Here is a 16,312-nt window from a genome sequence, read left to right on the forward strand (position 1 = left end):
TAGGGTTGCCCAAGACATGCTGCCAGGAAGAAAAACCGACAGCTGGCTCCATTCTGCTATCTATGTCTTCATACCCAACAGAGGCGTACATGCCCTGGAAAATGGTACACAGCTTGTCATAGTTAACATTACAGCCTGAACTACCTAAGAACAAGATTAACAAAACTCACTAGCCAAGGTGGTGATGGGTAACTGAATAGCTGTCAATTATGGGCTGGAAGAACAGGGTGGTGTTTTGTTATGACCAATATCTCTTGCTGTGTATATATCCACAATTCAAGGAAGATAGAAACCAAGATAAAGATCCACGCTCAGGTGATATGATTGTTACCTGTACACCCACAGTCCCCCCCAAACTTATTTTTACCTCTTCAGCTGCCTTAATATAGGCACTTGGGGATTTCTGGATGAGAACCATTCTCCATGGAGAACTGGCCATCCTCCTGCATCTGGTTCTCTTAGTGACCCTGGTAAAGTGGTGTCTCAAAATAACAGAGGCTCTTTCAGTAAACTGCATCTGTACAGTTGTCCAGGGACCCCGTCAGCCCCAACTCCAACTCCAAATCAAGATGGGTGAAGGTCCTACTGGATCTGACATGCTTTGTCTGTTGTTTCAGTGGCCAGACAAGGGTTGGGGGTGGACTGTTGGGAAAGGCAGTCTAATGCATATGGTCTCTCAACTCCCACACTTGGCCACATAAGAATAGGCTTTGGGCCTGGAACACTTTCTCACCAAAAGATAAAGAGCCCACACAGGCTGTGTCAGGCTTATCACCTTGTGTGGTAATATCTTTCCCTGTTTCGGACTCAATATATGCTCCTCTGTTCTGCTTAGGAATGTGCATCGATGGCCCTAAAGCACATTCCAGTTTTCAGTGTTCCAGACTCCAAGCAGGAGGGGATGGGGTTCTTCTGCTGCAGCACAAGAGAGATGCTGCCCTGTGTTGTCTGCCAGGAGGGACCTACCAGCCAGGAGGGACGATGCACACTATTGAACCTGACTTGCTCTGTCTCTTCTCTATGTAAGTAAGGCGTTGTTCTATGCAGGTCTTGATTGTGTTGTGTTTTACTTGGCAACTCTGATACCAAGATGCAGAAGTGTTTGGATGTCTATTCCTAGTGGTTGGCATGGTGATGATCTTTGCTATCCTCCATGCAGGCGAAGCCCTCTCCTGGCATTAGTAACAGAGTCATGATGGTCTGCTCAACAGTGACTATAATGATTGAGTGTAGGGCCCCCTTTTCACTTCATGATTATAGAGATAATTATTATTATAATTATAATTATTATATAATTATTCTTGGTAAACAATCTCTCCTGTATTTGTTTCAATATATATTTTTTGTGAGTACTGTGCTCAGTATTTCCTGTGTTTAGCCTTGCCTGCTTACGCAAATAAACACATATATAAATGAACCTATAATTAATAGGAAGGTATATGTATATAACACTCCTATTTATTAAAAATGAAAAAAACTAAACACATACTATAATATTCAAACCTCTTTTGCTTTGAAACTAAATACCTTTACTTCAAATTTTGAGAATCACTGCTGTTCTTCATTTGAGGAATGCTTGTAGCCTAGATTTTTCTTGACACAAGAAATGGAACCAACCATCTCCCCTAAAGGAATTTCTCTAACCGCTAAATGCGTAATCTGGGAGTTAGGGCACATACCTATCCCATTTAGTGGTAAGCAAAAGTGTCATCACTAGTGTTTTGAGGATAATTTTAAGAGCAACAGAGGTCGAGAACATATTTTAGGTCTTTGTAAAAAACTGAGTTAAATTGAGTTCATGTGAATCCTTTGAAACCTGTGCGATTTAATTTATTGCTATCACTTAACTTGCTAATCTGACCAGCCAATTGAAACTGAAGGAAAAGTTGTTAAGAGATTCTTTGTTGAATCCCAAGAGGCAGGTGAGAGTCAGAATCTGATGTTATTTTACACAAGAGGCTTTAAGAGACTAAACACAACCAAAGCAGCTTCTGGAACTAGGTATCAAACAAGGCAGAGAACTGAGGATCAATCCACACCCATACTTCTGTATGGAGCATCCCTCCATAAAGACACCTGAGGACTAGTCACAAGTTTTGGGAGAAACAGGTGGTAGCAACCCTTGGTATAGATATCATCTTCTCACCCTGGGTACCAGCAAATATGAAGCTAGTCCAAGCACCACTGTGGACAGAAGATAGTTGGCAAATGGAAGCATAAACTGGAGAGGAACAAACAAAGCAGGGCTTACTTGGTAACTGATTCTGAAAAACTGGGTTTTGAGCACAGGGGAAGCATACTTTTAGTTTTTGAAGTTTGTGCTAGTGCAGATAAGCAGATTGGGGTCACTGTGGTTTGGGTATAGATGCAATCTTGCCCCATTTTGTAGTCACAGATGGCAAAGCCAGGTGACACTTGTGCATAAGAATTCATATTTTTAAGAAATCTACTTATTGAGGGTTGATTGATATGTAAAATGCTGTACATATTTAATGTATATAACTCAATGAATTTGGAGATAAGTATACACCCATGAAAACATTACCACTATCAAGGCTATACATATACCCATCACTTCCCCAAATTTCCTCTCACCCCTTCATTATAGTAGTATTTGTGTGTGTGTGTGCATGTGTGTATGGCAAGAACACTTCACATAAGACCTACTCTTTTGGCAAATTTCAAGTGTGCAATACAGTATGGTTAGCTATAGGCACTATGCTGTATTGTAGATTTATCATGCATAACTGAAATTTTGTACCCATTTACTGTAATATCTCCATTTTCTCCTCCCCATAGCCTCTGACAACCACTGTTCTACTCTCTCCTTCTAAGAACTCATCTCCTTTTGCCTAACAATGGCTATACACATATTCCCAATGCTGCAATGACTTTTAATCCTTGTACAAGAGCCTGTAAGGCTCCTTTGTGACGTGCCTCCAACTCACCAGCGTCATCTCCTATGGCACTCCCTATCACTCACTACAATCCAGCTGCACTAGAATTCTTACAGTTTTTAGAAGACAGCCAGTCTAATGCTACTTTTATTTGTACTTCCTTTGCCTACAATATTCTTGCCCTAGATACTGTGTGGTTTGTTTCTTCTTTTTGCTTTAGTTCTCTTCTGAAAAGTCATCTTCTCACAGAACTGCCTAGAATACCTACTAGTTATGTGACCTTTGTCATCTCGTCTATAAAATGGAAATTATCGTATCTTCTCAGGATTTCTATGAAGATTACATGAGTTAATATGTATAAAGTATGGAGAAGAGTGGCTTATATCAGGTTTCATTCAAATGATTTTTATTATTTAATCAGCTTTAGCCATAAAATCATACTTCCCTTAATTGCTGTCATAATTGAGCTCATGCTCAATATGTGATCATTATCACATGATTGATAAGAGGATCAGTAGTTTGTGTTACATTTTTGTTAGTGATGTTCACGCTTGGATCAGGATCATGGAAGAGGGAATGGAATGTAGGAAAACTTACGATGGAGGCTTTGGTGACTTCCTATTCACAAGAATGATGAAGCAAACAGAATAAAGTTGTGATCTTTAGGAAATGATAAAATGATGGATCATTTAAAGAAGAAAGTGAGGATGAGAAAATGATAAATGAGGAAAGATTATTAATCAGTTTTAATTCCTTAAGGACAAAGTCCAAGTTCCAGAAATCCATAGGTACCTTCTGTGGGTAACTCGAAACAGCAGGCCTGTGATTTAACCACACCTCTTCCCTTGAACACAAGCTCCAGAGCAGGTGCTGCATATTTATCTCTCTTCATTTGCAGGTGACATACTTGGAGGCCTGAACTCCTGTTTAAGTTCACGTTGCTCCACTTAAGCAAGTCTTTCATAGACTCAGCTTACCTCATTCATTAGATAGAAGATTTCAGACAGGCGTTCTCCAAGGCCATGGTTTATCCAGGGCCTGTGGCTACCATGCTCTTCTGAGCTTGGACTACAGAATATTCTGATTCCATCGGTCCCACTAAATCCTCTCTCCAAAAGTAAATGCCACTCCCAGAGAAATTTACTAACCTCCAAGTATACTCCCTCCATCTCTTCTTCCAAACCTACCCTCTATCATTACTACTGTATTTGTGTTCACAACAGAACACAGTAAACTCAAGGTCTGAACCTTCCACGGAGCAGATTACCTTCTTGGTTTTGCACCTGGTGGGAGTGGAAAGTGTCATTCATCCATAACTATTGAGAAAACGACCCTGGCCCTCTAGAACAATAAGTGTCGTGCTCTAGGGTTCCAGCCGGAGTGATATGGTTAACAGTACTAGGTGACACCTCTGCCTTAGAGCAATTTAATTACATTTTTTGCTGTTAAGTACCAGATCCTTACCCAGTTCTGATAAAAATTACCCCACCTAAAGGTCTACAATGCAAGATTTTTTCTGACACTCTGTGGACCAATATTTAAACTTCCCCAAATCCTGTTAAGCTGGTATTTCTTGCAATATAGTGACCTGTCCTGAGCTTCTTTTTGAACTCTTCATGCCAATTTATGGGAAGGAGCAATGTATATGTGCAGATAGTTCATATCTGTTGCCTGCAGAGGACGTATGTCTGGTGCCTCACCTAAATATATACCTACTTCTCAACTACAGTACCTTGTCAGAAGCTAAATTAGAATGCATAAAGCTATTTTGTTCAGGAACCCAGAATTTTCTGAAAGTCGCCGTAGGCAGCAGTCATCTTTCCCTAAGAGATTCCCTGTACAGCAGAAGAGAAACCCAAAGAAGCACTTTGTGGCTCACTGAGTGCCTCTCATAGTGCAGAGAATTCTGATAAGATGTTCTGGGATTTTCCCCCTCCTTTCTAAGTTCATATCTGTATCTTAAGATCTTGCGATACTTGTAAAGGCAATAATTTGAAGGAAGGAGAGAACTAAGAGTGATGATTCTACCATATTTACACAACATCAGTGATGCACCTACATTTTCAGTGACACCAGCACTTTAGAAAAATACTAGTACCTGAAAATCTATGACCTATCAGACAGAGACTGACATCACTAAAATCTCTTCTGGTAAGTCAAAGTTTAATATCCTTTGTGTATTCAAAAAATATTTTTAATTATCCACTATATGTTTGTCTATCATCTAGGCACTGAGATACAAATGTGATCAGAATAGATAAAATCCAAGATATTACAGTGCTTATATTTTAGGTGAGAAAGTCATTAAATAAATAATAAATAAGGTGATTTCAAATAAATTAAGTATTCAAGATAATCAAAGAATATTGGAATATTAGACAATGAGGTGAAGAGTGTTACTTTAATTAGACTAATCGTCAAAAGGTCTATCTAGGGAGGTGACACTTGAGCTGAGAAGAAGTTCAACATAACTGAGGGACAGAAAGAAATCTAGTGTCATGGAAGCATAATATGCAATGGCAGAAAGATTAGACACGTGACAGAGAAGTCAGTGTGACCATATCAAGGGTTCAAGAATTATTGTGACCAAAAACTAGAGGCACAGGGCAAATTCTATTCAAACAGAAAACATCAGAAATATGTTTTCACTACACACGTTGTGCCAGAAACTAAAAGATCCCTACTTGACCCTCTTCAGTTTGATAGAGGCCATCCCTTGTGGACTTATGCCATGTAATGAAACCCTGACATTCATCATTTATTGCTCCAAACAATCCCTTAAAATTCCACCTTCCTCTCTGGATTCCAGTGTCCTGCCTCTAGATAGGCTGTCTCAATATGTTCTACAGAAGGTGGTGGACTCTCAACAGTGGAAAGGTTGACCTCAATGCCTGACAACAGGTAAGAGTGCAGCCTGGATATGTGATTACAGAACCTTGTCTGATGATCTGAAAATGCCCAGCATGGCGTTTTAAAGTTCCACTAAAAATCTACATAATCTGCACAATTATCCCATCCAAGGGAAGAGGTTGACTGAACATCTACATGAACTCTGCACCCGAACAGCTTTCTGCTTTCCAATAAGTTCAATCAAATGTATCTTAGTGAATTAGATAATGAAAAGTTCACATTAAAAAAACAAAAGAATAAGCAAACTATAAATAATAATGATAATAACAATAATAAACCAAAATAACAAAGAAATGCAAACACATGGCTTAACTGGCATCTAATCACTCTTTTCCCTCATTGCCTTAGCCCCAGCTCTGCCCATTACCATTGTCCTCAAACCTCATGTCCTCTTCTTGCTCAAAATATGAATTTTTCTCCCTCAATATGCACATCCACAAAGACACACATGGACACCCGCAATCGCGGAGAATTAGGACTGCCAGTTCAACCCTGTCCTCACTTTGACAAGGGACATCTCATATGTTACTATTGTCTCTAAATATCCCTGAAGGTGAATTAACACCCCAGTCACCGTAAGTCTGAAGCACTCACCTGTCTCCTGTCCCCTTGGTGAGAGACAAAGGGAGAGAGGAAAGGTTTCACTAAGAGCAGAATCAAATGATGCAGGGTCGTCAAAGAGGGAATGGAGTAAAACAATATCACTTGATCTGACACTGAATTTATTTCAATCATCATTTCTTGAGAAATATTACCTTCAGGCAGAACAAGTTACATAATATGTGGGATCGGTGAAAAATGAAAATACAATGTCTCTTTTTTGAACATTATTAAGAATTTCAAGATCACAACAGCGGAGCATTGAATCTTGCATGAGTCCCTTCAGAGCATGAGATCCTGTGTGCCTGCAGAGGTCACGTGTCTATAAAGCTGGCCCTGAATTCAGACAAAGCTTTTGGTCATGAATACAGACACAAACACTTAAATTCCATTTTGAAGCAACTGAGAGAAAAGAGAACAAAAACCTAAATAACTGCTTTTAAGAGCAGGAAGAGATGAGTGTGTTTATGAAGATCCGTTCAATTTGGGGGAGTACAGAGAAGCTTTCGGTTGGGTAATCCGGAGAAACTTCCCTGAGAAACAGGCATCCGAATTATAGTTTGAAGAATCAACAGCAAAGAATATGTATGTAGCCAAAGCTGAAAGAAGAAGAAAAAAAAACAAAACAGATTTCTAAGGATCTCTGCTGAAGCAAACTGTTTCAATAAAATCATGCTTTCTTTATTAGACATGAACCATGTTAAAGATACAGACAAAGATTCTATGTATAAGGTGAAACTAAAGTCACCAGATTTGCTTTAGGCTTGTTTTCCACTTCTTCAAGAATCTATTTATGATCCACAATTCTTGTGCCAAGCAGAGCTGACGTCCTGAACTCCTGGTGTCCTGGGTGTTGGCGCCCATTGGAAAGGCAGCACTGGAAACATGGGGAGAGATAAAGTTCCAATTTGAGCTGTGGGAAAAGAAGAGGATGTTAATCTCAAGAAGGAAAATCAGAGAGAAAGGGGGAAGGAAAAAAGAAGATAGAAAATAGAAAAACAAGTTAATTAGAGGTTGAAGAAACACAGAACACAAAAAGGCTTACCATTGTTTTTTAAAAGATGAGTCAACTACAACCAGCATGACCAGGGTAACTACGATCGTCAAACAGATCAATATCAAGAGGATGGAGTATCCACCTGGTTAGTGATAAAATACAAATGTCAACCCATAAAATACTCTCTGTGCCACCACAGCTAAGCCTTCTCATTTCACAAGTATGGGGGCTCCTAGAATCCTCCTCTGTACTTTCTAGAGCCCTCATTTTAATTCCTCCCCAACCCTCTTCCATCAAGTCACCAGTTCATCCCTTCTTTTCTCTTTAGTATCTGTAATCCCCTACTTCTGTTTCCTTCAAGTTTAACTGCTGTCATTCTTTGCCCTTCTTTATGGGGACTCTCCCAATTTCAACCTTCTTGTGCTGGGCATCCTACCCACTTCCCCTGCTCCTCACAAGCACTAAGACTGTCTCCATGACTTCCCAGCTGGATCCCAGCCCTTGCTCACCCCAGTGGATGATTATGTCATGGCCCCTGAGACTGCTGTGCTTCACTCGACAAGACAGGCCAGCCGCCTCCCCTGCCGCCACATCCAGGGTCGCTCGGAGATACCATGTCCCGTCAGCATTGGGCAGGAGATCACTGTGCTGAGTGCCCACCTGCTCCTGCTCACCCCGCATCCACCTCACCCACACAGGCTTTGGGTAGAATCCTGAGACGTGGCACACCAGCAGCAGATGGCCAGGCCTGGGATTGGGGCCACTGGACACCCACGCCTCTGGCTTCACTGGACAAGAAAAGATGGGGAGAAATGGAATTTAAGGGGAATCCCCTGCCCAGAGCTTCAGGGTTTTAGGTGCTTTAGAAGTTTGAGCAATACCTTATTTCTCTTGTGTAAGAAACAATCCTCAACCCACACATCTAACCCTATAGCCTCTCATGTGTTTCAAAATGATAATGAGAACTGGCAAATTCAAGTACAAAAGTTAAAGCACTAGGACTAGGACAGGAGAGAGAGTTCGGCTCACCTTGTCTTTCCAGTTCTGACTTTCCGGCTACAAGGAGGCCTGCCAGAAATCGAGGGCAGGTGTGACCAAACATGCTCTGGACTATTTCTTTAATATCTCGGTAGTGATTGAGCACCTTGCAGACATTCTGGGCCCGACTCCCTGCTGCTGGAGATGGCACCCAGAAACTTCCTTGGAAACTGAGGAAATCTGATCCTTGATATGCCCCATTTATGAAGAATTCTGAGGCCTTCCCAGCTTGCATTTTACAGCCGGCTGATATCTGAACCTCAAAGGGGTCTGAGGGTAGAGAGGAAAGAGGAAATCAATATGGAAAGAATGACAGGAGGAAAAAATAAACAATTTAGAGAGTAATGAGATTTAAGGGAAGGAAAATTTGCCAGGAAATCATATAGAGTTTAGGTGAAAGACTAGAGTTTAGGTGAAAAAGGGGAAGGAAAAGTGTGGGAAGAAAAAATGAAGATAATAAAGGTACTTTGAAATAATTATTGGGGAAGGGATAGATGGAAAGGCTAGTCTAGAAGAACCCATATGAGGGTGGTAGGTACAGGACAGGCCACATGAACACTCAGGCCAAGGAGAAAAAAGGCCAGAAACCTGGTTGGGAAACAGAATGTGAGGCCAGGAATGACAGGCAGAAAATCAAGAAGAGACAACCACTCCAAAGAGCCAGTACTTGAGGGTATATTCAGGGACATGTGGAGATATGTACATGTAGGCCCTTCTCTGTCTGGGGGGGTTTGGGGGTTCAAGAACTAGTGAATGGTCTAGCAGAGGAGGGAGTGGGAGGAAAAGGGAGACAGGAAACAAGGTCAGAAAGGTTGGATGATGCTCAAAGCCTACACACTGTCTTCCCCTTTGGAAGATGGTTGGAGCCCCTGGGAAAATTATCAGCTCAGAACAATAAACTTACATTCAAATTGAAATTGATTGACAAAGGTCTGCACTTCCTTGGCAAAACCACGCAAGTACAACTGCAACAGAGCCTGTAAGTTCTTCAACTCCTGCTTGCTGAAGTCTCCCTTGGACCAGGGACGCAGAAAGCGGATGGTTCGCACAATATTATCCCAGGAGTGAGTTTGCAGTTCGCCCAGCCAGCCTGAACCCTGAGTGTTCACCCAGCTGTGGTTGGCAAAGGAGGAAATCTGGAGCATGCGGAAGGAGAGGGGCTCTTCTGCTGCTGGATGATGGGATCCTAGAGGTTGGGGAGCTGAGAGAGAGGGAAATGCCAAGTAGAGTGAGTGTAAACAGATGGGAGATGAGATGCCACTAGAAGAAGAGGAGCCCAGAGAGGAGAGGAAGGATGGAGATAGTTACACATATCCCACTACTGCTTTTCCCCTGGGCCAAATTCCTATCCCCCAAATCAGAGACAGTAACTGAGACTTTCAGCAAGAATTCTGAGCCTGGAAGTAGCCTGGAGGTCAGACTCCAGGGGCATCCTAGAGCAGCATGCTCCCTTTCCCAGGTCCTCCCCAGAGCTTCCTCTCCACCCTCCTATGCCCTACTCTAGGTATCCTCCCACCTGAGCTCTGCTTACCCGCTGTGCTCTCCCCAGGGCAGCAAAGCTCCCTGAAGGGGAGCAGGAGCAGGAGCAGGAACAGCATTGGAGCTCTGTCGGGGGAATGGTGCCTCTGCAGGACTCCTGCCCTCAGAACTCAGAACTCAGACAACAGCCCCCCTCCCTACACCCTCTCACACTGTCATCTCACTTCCCTTTCCACACACAGTCAAACGTCTCCCTCTGCCCACGTCCCTACAAGAGAAGCCCCACTGCCTCCCTTCCTCACAGCCTCCCACAGGGTCTCTCACTTCCCCTCCATCTCTCCCACGTTCTGGATTCCAGGTTTTCTCCCTACTCTTGTCTACATCCACCCAACCTCCTCTATTATACTAACTGCTGGAAAAGGAGTCCTGGCTTAGAACAAAGTCTGTGATCTGGCTAAAAAAATGTACTAGCATTTGAACTTGCAGAAATCAAATCCACACTTGGGTTGTGAATGTTCTCATTTGTGAGAAGGGATGAAATTGACTAGATGGTACCCAGTGACCTATCCAGCAGTCTCCTTGCTCCTGCCTCTCTGTGGCCTTCCCCTCCACCTGTCTGCCACCTGGCCTTCTTTCTCCCTCTTGCTGGTCTTTCCTGCTTTGGTCTACTGACCCATCATTTTTGCCTCTGTGTCTACTTTTGCTCTTCTAACATGCCCTGCCTGTTCTCCCTGTGTCCTCAATCTCTCCTCTGTTTCATCACTCTGCTCTTCTCAAATCATTATCAGAAGACAGTAAGCATCCTGAGTGCAGCTAAAGAAATGTCCTTTTGCCCAGTTTCCTCAACCAAACCACCTGTCTCTGTAGAAATGGTCCATGAGTGGACTTGACATGGAGGTGGAAAGCTGGAGGGCAGATAGTTTTCACCCATGTTGTATGGATTGGTCTGGAGGGAGTACACAGGAGCCTTGGATCCCCACCCAAATGACATGAGCATGCCTAGAAGCCTGTGGGCCAGCTTCACCTTGGGAAGGAAGAGAGGGAGGGCAGGCATGAAGGCTCCACATTACACTTCATGGCCTGGAAACACAAGTATTGAGTCTTTATTTTTGTTCCTTTTTCATTGATATTTGACATGACAACCTTAACACCATTGAAATACCATTCCTTTGTTTAAATTTCATGCATTTACTCAAATGCCATTTACTCAGAGCCCACCTGGTTTCAAAAAAATTGCCAGAGACTAAGAGAACCTAACACAAAACTTGTTGTCAAAACTTGTGAATGGCATACAAAGAGAAGATAGGGGATGACATCTCAGAACACACCTCTCTGAAATTTTGTTTAAAAAATGACAGCCTCATTGCTCCCTTATTAATGCTTTATGTGATGATAGGAAGGCATAACTGTAGACAGAGCTTGTGAGATATTGCAAAAGGAGAAAAAGGATCTATTGCTTATAGAAACTTATCCAAAAAGTTGTCTTCAACTTAGGCCAGAGGTGCATGTAGCACAGCTCCTAAAGTTCTGCTTCTCTCATGAACATTTGTTAATCAAAACTTGAGCGTAATGCACACCATCTGGGGATGGACACGCTTGAAGCTCTGGCTCAGAGGAGAGGGGGGAAAAGGCAACATATGTAACCAAAACATCTGTACCCCCATAATATGCTGAAATAATAATAATAAAAAAAACTCCAAAGATCAAGAGTTACTGAGGAGAAGGTCATATGCCAGTAACAAATGTCATTTGCCCCTAAATAGTTGCTATGGTATAAGATAATTTTGTGTGAGTTATAAATGGAAGTATTTATGAAATTTGATTCTGGGATTTGGGTCTATAGTTCTAAAGTACACATGGCATTTTAAATGTTTTCCCTTTATGTAAGTGAATATCAACACACACAGACACACGAAGAGCAAGATAAGAATGTAGGGTAAGGGACATCAGGCAAGGAGGGTGAGATAAGAAAGAGGAGACATTGAGAACATTAGGAAGGGGCAATGACAGAGGACCAGAGAAAACAGGGCATCAGGGAGGGAGGAAGGCTGACTTGGGTGGGTAAACTAAAACACTCCTTCTAGGTTAAAGAAGACTGGAAGGTAAGCGATTTGGCAATATCACCCTCTTATTTTACAGATTTGGGAATAGAGGCTAAGGAAGGTGAAATGACCTTTCAGAATCACATGGGGGCTTTTCTAAGGTGGTCTAAAGGAAGTGAGGACACAGCAGCTGGAAACAGGGAGGTAAGAGAAAGTCTGGAAGTCAGGGCTGGAGGGAATGAGAGGCGGGGTATAAGGCGCAGGGCGATGGGAGGCACAGTTTTTGTCTGAAATGCAATTTGCATGAGGAAGACATTTGTCAGTTGGAAGAGAGGAAGTCACTACAAGCTACTGAGAAAAAGGTTTCTGAAATCAGAGACCAAACACCAGCTCTGCAAGTCAGAAGTTCCGTCTCCTAGTGAAATGCTGCTTCTGCCATTTCAACTGTTAGCAGTTCTCTTCCCAGGTGGTGACAGTGAGAACGGTAAGAGTCACTGTGGCAGCTCCCAGCACTGGTGCAGGGGTTTTGGACAAAAGCATGCTGCACTTACCCAGGTGCACTTGGACATGAAGGGTCTGAGCCCTGCTCTCTCCAGCCCTCTTCTGCCTTTCTGGGTGTTGGGGCTGGAGCCTGAGAGGCGGGGGCGGTCAAATATGTCAGGCTTTATGTGTTCCTCAGACTTTAGGTTCTTGATCTCTGGATTTTTTTAATTTCCATTCTCTCTTACTCCCTCCTGCTTCTCCCTTTCTCTTCACTGTCTTGTTCTTCTACTCTTCCCAGCTTTCCAGGGACCAACCTCTTTCCATGTCATCCAAATCTCATCCTTTGCCAACAGCACCTGGGCACACAATCAAGGTTCAGGCTGGTTGGATGATTTGCAGATTCATGGCTGGGACAGTGACTTGGGCACTGCAATACCCCTGAAGCCCTGGTCCAAGGGCAACATCAGTGATGAGGAGTTTGCTGAGCTGGAAGAGATATTTCGAGTCTACTTTTTTGGATTTACTCAAGAAATACAGGGGCGTGCCAGTGAATTCCAGATGGAATGTGAGTCCAATCCCCTGAACTGTTAAGATTCCAAGGACTTTCTTCTCTCTCTTTTTGCAAGCCGCTAATCCCTCTGATCCTCCTCCCTTCCTTTCTGCTTTACCCAACTGCATGCACACACTCTTCTAGAGCAGTCTCTTGCTGACTTCACACCTCCACACTGTATTCCAGAGCCTGGCTGCTTCTGACTCTTCTCTGAGAGATTAGGGCTCCCCACTGGTATCCAACTCCTGGTGTGTCTTATGTGGACCTTCCTCCTCAAGGTCCCTTACTTCTACCCTGTGCCCGAGTGACCTACAGTGTGGTTTCCTCCTCTGATCCGTCTCTTCAGTTGTCTCCTTCCTGCATCTTCTCTTTCTATGGTCCTCTGGCTCATGCTGAAATGTTGCTCTCTGGACTGCATCACATTCTCCCACACACACACTTTTATCATAGACTGCATTCATGACATGCAAAGTTTTTCCAGTGCTCTTCTTTCTGAAAATTTCTACATGGTGTAATTGGGGTTTGGCTCATCATTTCATATCCAAGAACTTTATCCCAACCAAAATCTAAATTTCTAGGTCCTTTTCTCATGGCTTTCTTTCTTATTTCTGTTTAATAACCTGTTCTCTGTTTTCTCTCTACCTAGACCCCATTGAGATCCAGAGCATAGCAGGCTGTGAGCTACATTCTGGGGGTTCCACAGGAAGCTTCTTGAGGGGAGCTTTAGGAGGATTGGATTTGCTCAGTTTCGAGAATGATACATGTGTGCCCTCCCCAGAGGGCGGCAGCAGGGCACAGCATATCTGCACACTAATCATGCAATATCAAGGTATTATCGATACTGTGAAGAAGCTCCTCTTCAAAACCTGCCCCCGATATCTCTTGGGCGTCCTTGATGCCGGGAAGGCAGAGCTGCAAAGGCAAGGTTAGTCCTGCTCTCTATTTCACTTCCCACCACCTCCTCTAAGCCCATGAGTAGGAAGCTACCCAAGAAGGGCAGGGGTTTAATCAAGAAGATATTGCGATCCAAAAGCAGTGGAAGAGGTCATGTCCAAGCTTGTGGGCTTCTGAGTTCCTATGATCTGAATTTGAGCCATGATATGACACTCTCACTGCCCCTTTCCACCCCAGTGAAGCCAGAGGCCTGGCTGTCCAGTGGCCCCAGTCCTGGGCCTGGCCGTCTGCTGCTGGTGTGCCACGTCTCAGGATTCTACCCAAAGCCCGTGTGGGTGAAATGGATGCGGGGTGAGCAAGAGCAGCCGGGCACTCAGCACAGTGATCTCCTGCCCAATGCTGACTGGACATGGTATCTCAGAGTAACCCTGGATGTGGCAGCTGGGGAGGCGGCTGGCCTGTCTTGTCGGGTGAAGCACAGCAGTCTAGAGGGCCGGGACATCATCCTCCACTGGGGTGAGAAAGAACTGGGGCCCAGACTGGACATGGGAGAAATTGGTCCTCAGGCAGACAGGCAGGCACTGGGGAAGGATGGGCCTTGACAGATGAATGAGGGAGAGGGGTAGATTGATTAATTTCTTGGACCCCAATCCCAGCAGGAATAAACATAGAGGAGCCAAGTTACAGGAAAGATAAGAATGAAGGACCTGCAGATTGTATCAGTTGGGGATAGAGAGATCAAAGGATGGATGAATGGTGTCAGGAATATGAGAGAGGGAGTTGGAGATGACCATACATTGGAAGCCGCTGAATGGAGATGCTGACACTCAGGTGGGGAAAGGATGGCCAGGGGATTCAGTGGGTGGGATTTGAAGTGACATCCTTTTGTCTTCTCCCAATTGCCAGGACACTCCATCTCCATTGGCTTGATCTTTTTGGCAATAATAGTGCCCACCTTGGTCTTGTTGCTTTGCCTTGCATTATGGTATATGAGGCGCCGGTGAGTCTTGTTTGGATTTTTTTTTTTTTAATCTTCCTTTTCTGTCCACCCTCCCACTCTTTTCCATCATTTGAACTGTTTCCTTGGTTTAGCCTCAGTCTTTCCACCAGAACCTTTCCCTCAACTCCCATCTCCTATACGTGGAGATATATTTTTAATCCAGTTAAAATACACAGAACAAAATTTACCATCTTTATCATTTTTAAGTGTACAGTTCAGTGGAGTTAAGTGCATTCACATTGTTATGCCAGCAATTTCCAGAACTCTTTCATCCCTTAAAACTGAAACTCTATTCCTATTAAACAGTAATTTCCCATTTCTCCCTCCCCCCGGGGCCCTGGCTAAGATCATTCTACTTTCTGTATCTATGAAATCGAATATTCTAGGTACTTCATATAATTGGAATTGTATCATAATTGTCTTTTTGGGACTGGCTTATTTCACTTAGCAAAAGGTCCTCAAGGTTCATACATGTTGTAGCATGTGACAGGGTTTCCTTCCTTTTTAGGTCTGAATAATATTCCATTGTAAGTACGTGACACATTTAGTTCATTTATTCATCGATCTATGGACACTTTGCTTGCTTCTACCTTTAGGTGTTGTGAATAATGTTGCTATGAACATGGATGTACAAATACCTCTTATGTAGAGCTCTTTTTCTTATGGTTTTAACAGGTCATATCAGGATATCCCTTGATCCCTATCTGTATCTTCTCTTCCATTTGGAAATAGCACCAAGAAGTCTAGAATCCCAAGATGCATCCCAGGAGTCAATCTCATCATATTTCATCAAATGATCATCATATTTTATCAAAATGGAGTTTTCATAGATTTTAAGATAAATTATAACTTAAACACCAGCCAAAAATTATTATTAGAAGACTGTATCAGTAGTATGATCTATGTCTACATATTCAAATGTGAAAAAGAAAGTGTCTCAGAATAAATGAAATATAGATAAAACTTAATGGTGAATTCTCTTTGGCTTTTTATTTTAAAACTTTTCTGCTTCTGTTTAAATATCATTTGTCAAAGTAAGTTAAATATAATTATACTGAGATAATTCTATCCCAGCAGGGCATTCAATGCAGGGCATTTTTTATGTAATTTCTCTGTCTCTGCCTGGATGACTTTCTAACCCTCAAAGCCCATCCGAGAAGCTTCTTCCTCTAGAAGGCCTTTCCCAGTGCTATAATGGAAGTAACCCTCCCTTGTCTGATATCACCAAGAGAACCACTTATTCTGCACCCACAGCATTGCAGTTATTTTTGTTTTTCTTCGTTTTCTTCTTGGAAGTTCCTTGAGGGCAGTGCTCCCTGTTTTTGAGTTCCTGAAAGATCTCTTACCTGAAATGCATTTTCTCAGTAAAAATTATCTGAGTTGTTGACTGCCAAGTTAATGGTCTCTTTCAAAGTCATCCTC

At 42.9% G+C, this 16,312-nt stretch overlaps 2 protein-coding genes across 2 annotated transcripts; one reads left to right on the forward strand and one right to left on the reverse strand.

The window, feature by feature from the left end:
• Positions 1-7,151: 7,151 nt before the first annotated feature.
• Positions 7,152-10,040, reverse strand: CD1E (CD1e molecule). The gene is made up of 6 exons (XM_012658481.1): positions 9,974-10,040; positions 9,347-9,643; positions 8,434-8,712; positions 7,914-8,192; positions 7,453-7,546; positions 7,152-7,320 (listed from the first exon to the last, which is right to left on the reverse strand). Exons 1-6 carry the CDS (start codon positions 10,038-10,040, stop codon positions 7,152-7,154), a joined length of 1,185 nt encoding a protein of 394 aa, XP_012513935.1.
• Positions 10,041-12,386: 2,346 nt separating this feature from the next.
• On the forward strand, positions 12,387-15,587 carry LOC105821774 (T-cell surface glycoprotein CD1b-like). Its single transcript, XM_012658546.1, has 6 exons — positions 12,387-12,447; positions 12,745-13,011; positions 13,643-13,921; positions 14,128-14,406; positions 14,797-14,890; positions 15,566-15,587. Exons 1-6 carry the CDS (start codon positions 12,387-12,389, stop codon positions 15,585-15,587), a joined length of 1,002 nt encoding a protein of 333 aa, XP_012514000.1.
• Positions 15,588-16,312: the final 725 nt, after the last annotated feature.

The sequence above is a fragment of the Propithecus coquereli genome, unplaced genomic scaffold, assembly GCF_000956105.1.
Source record: "Propithecus coquereli isolate 6110/MARCELLA unplaced genomic scaffold, Pcoq_1.0 Scaffold59, whole genome shotgun sequence".
Taxonomy (NCBI): domain Eukaryota; kingdom Metazoa; phylum Chordata; class Mammalia; order Primates; family Indriidae; genus Propithecus; species Propithecus coquereli.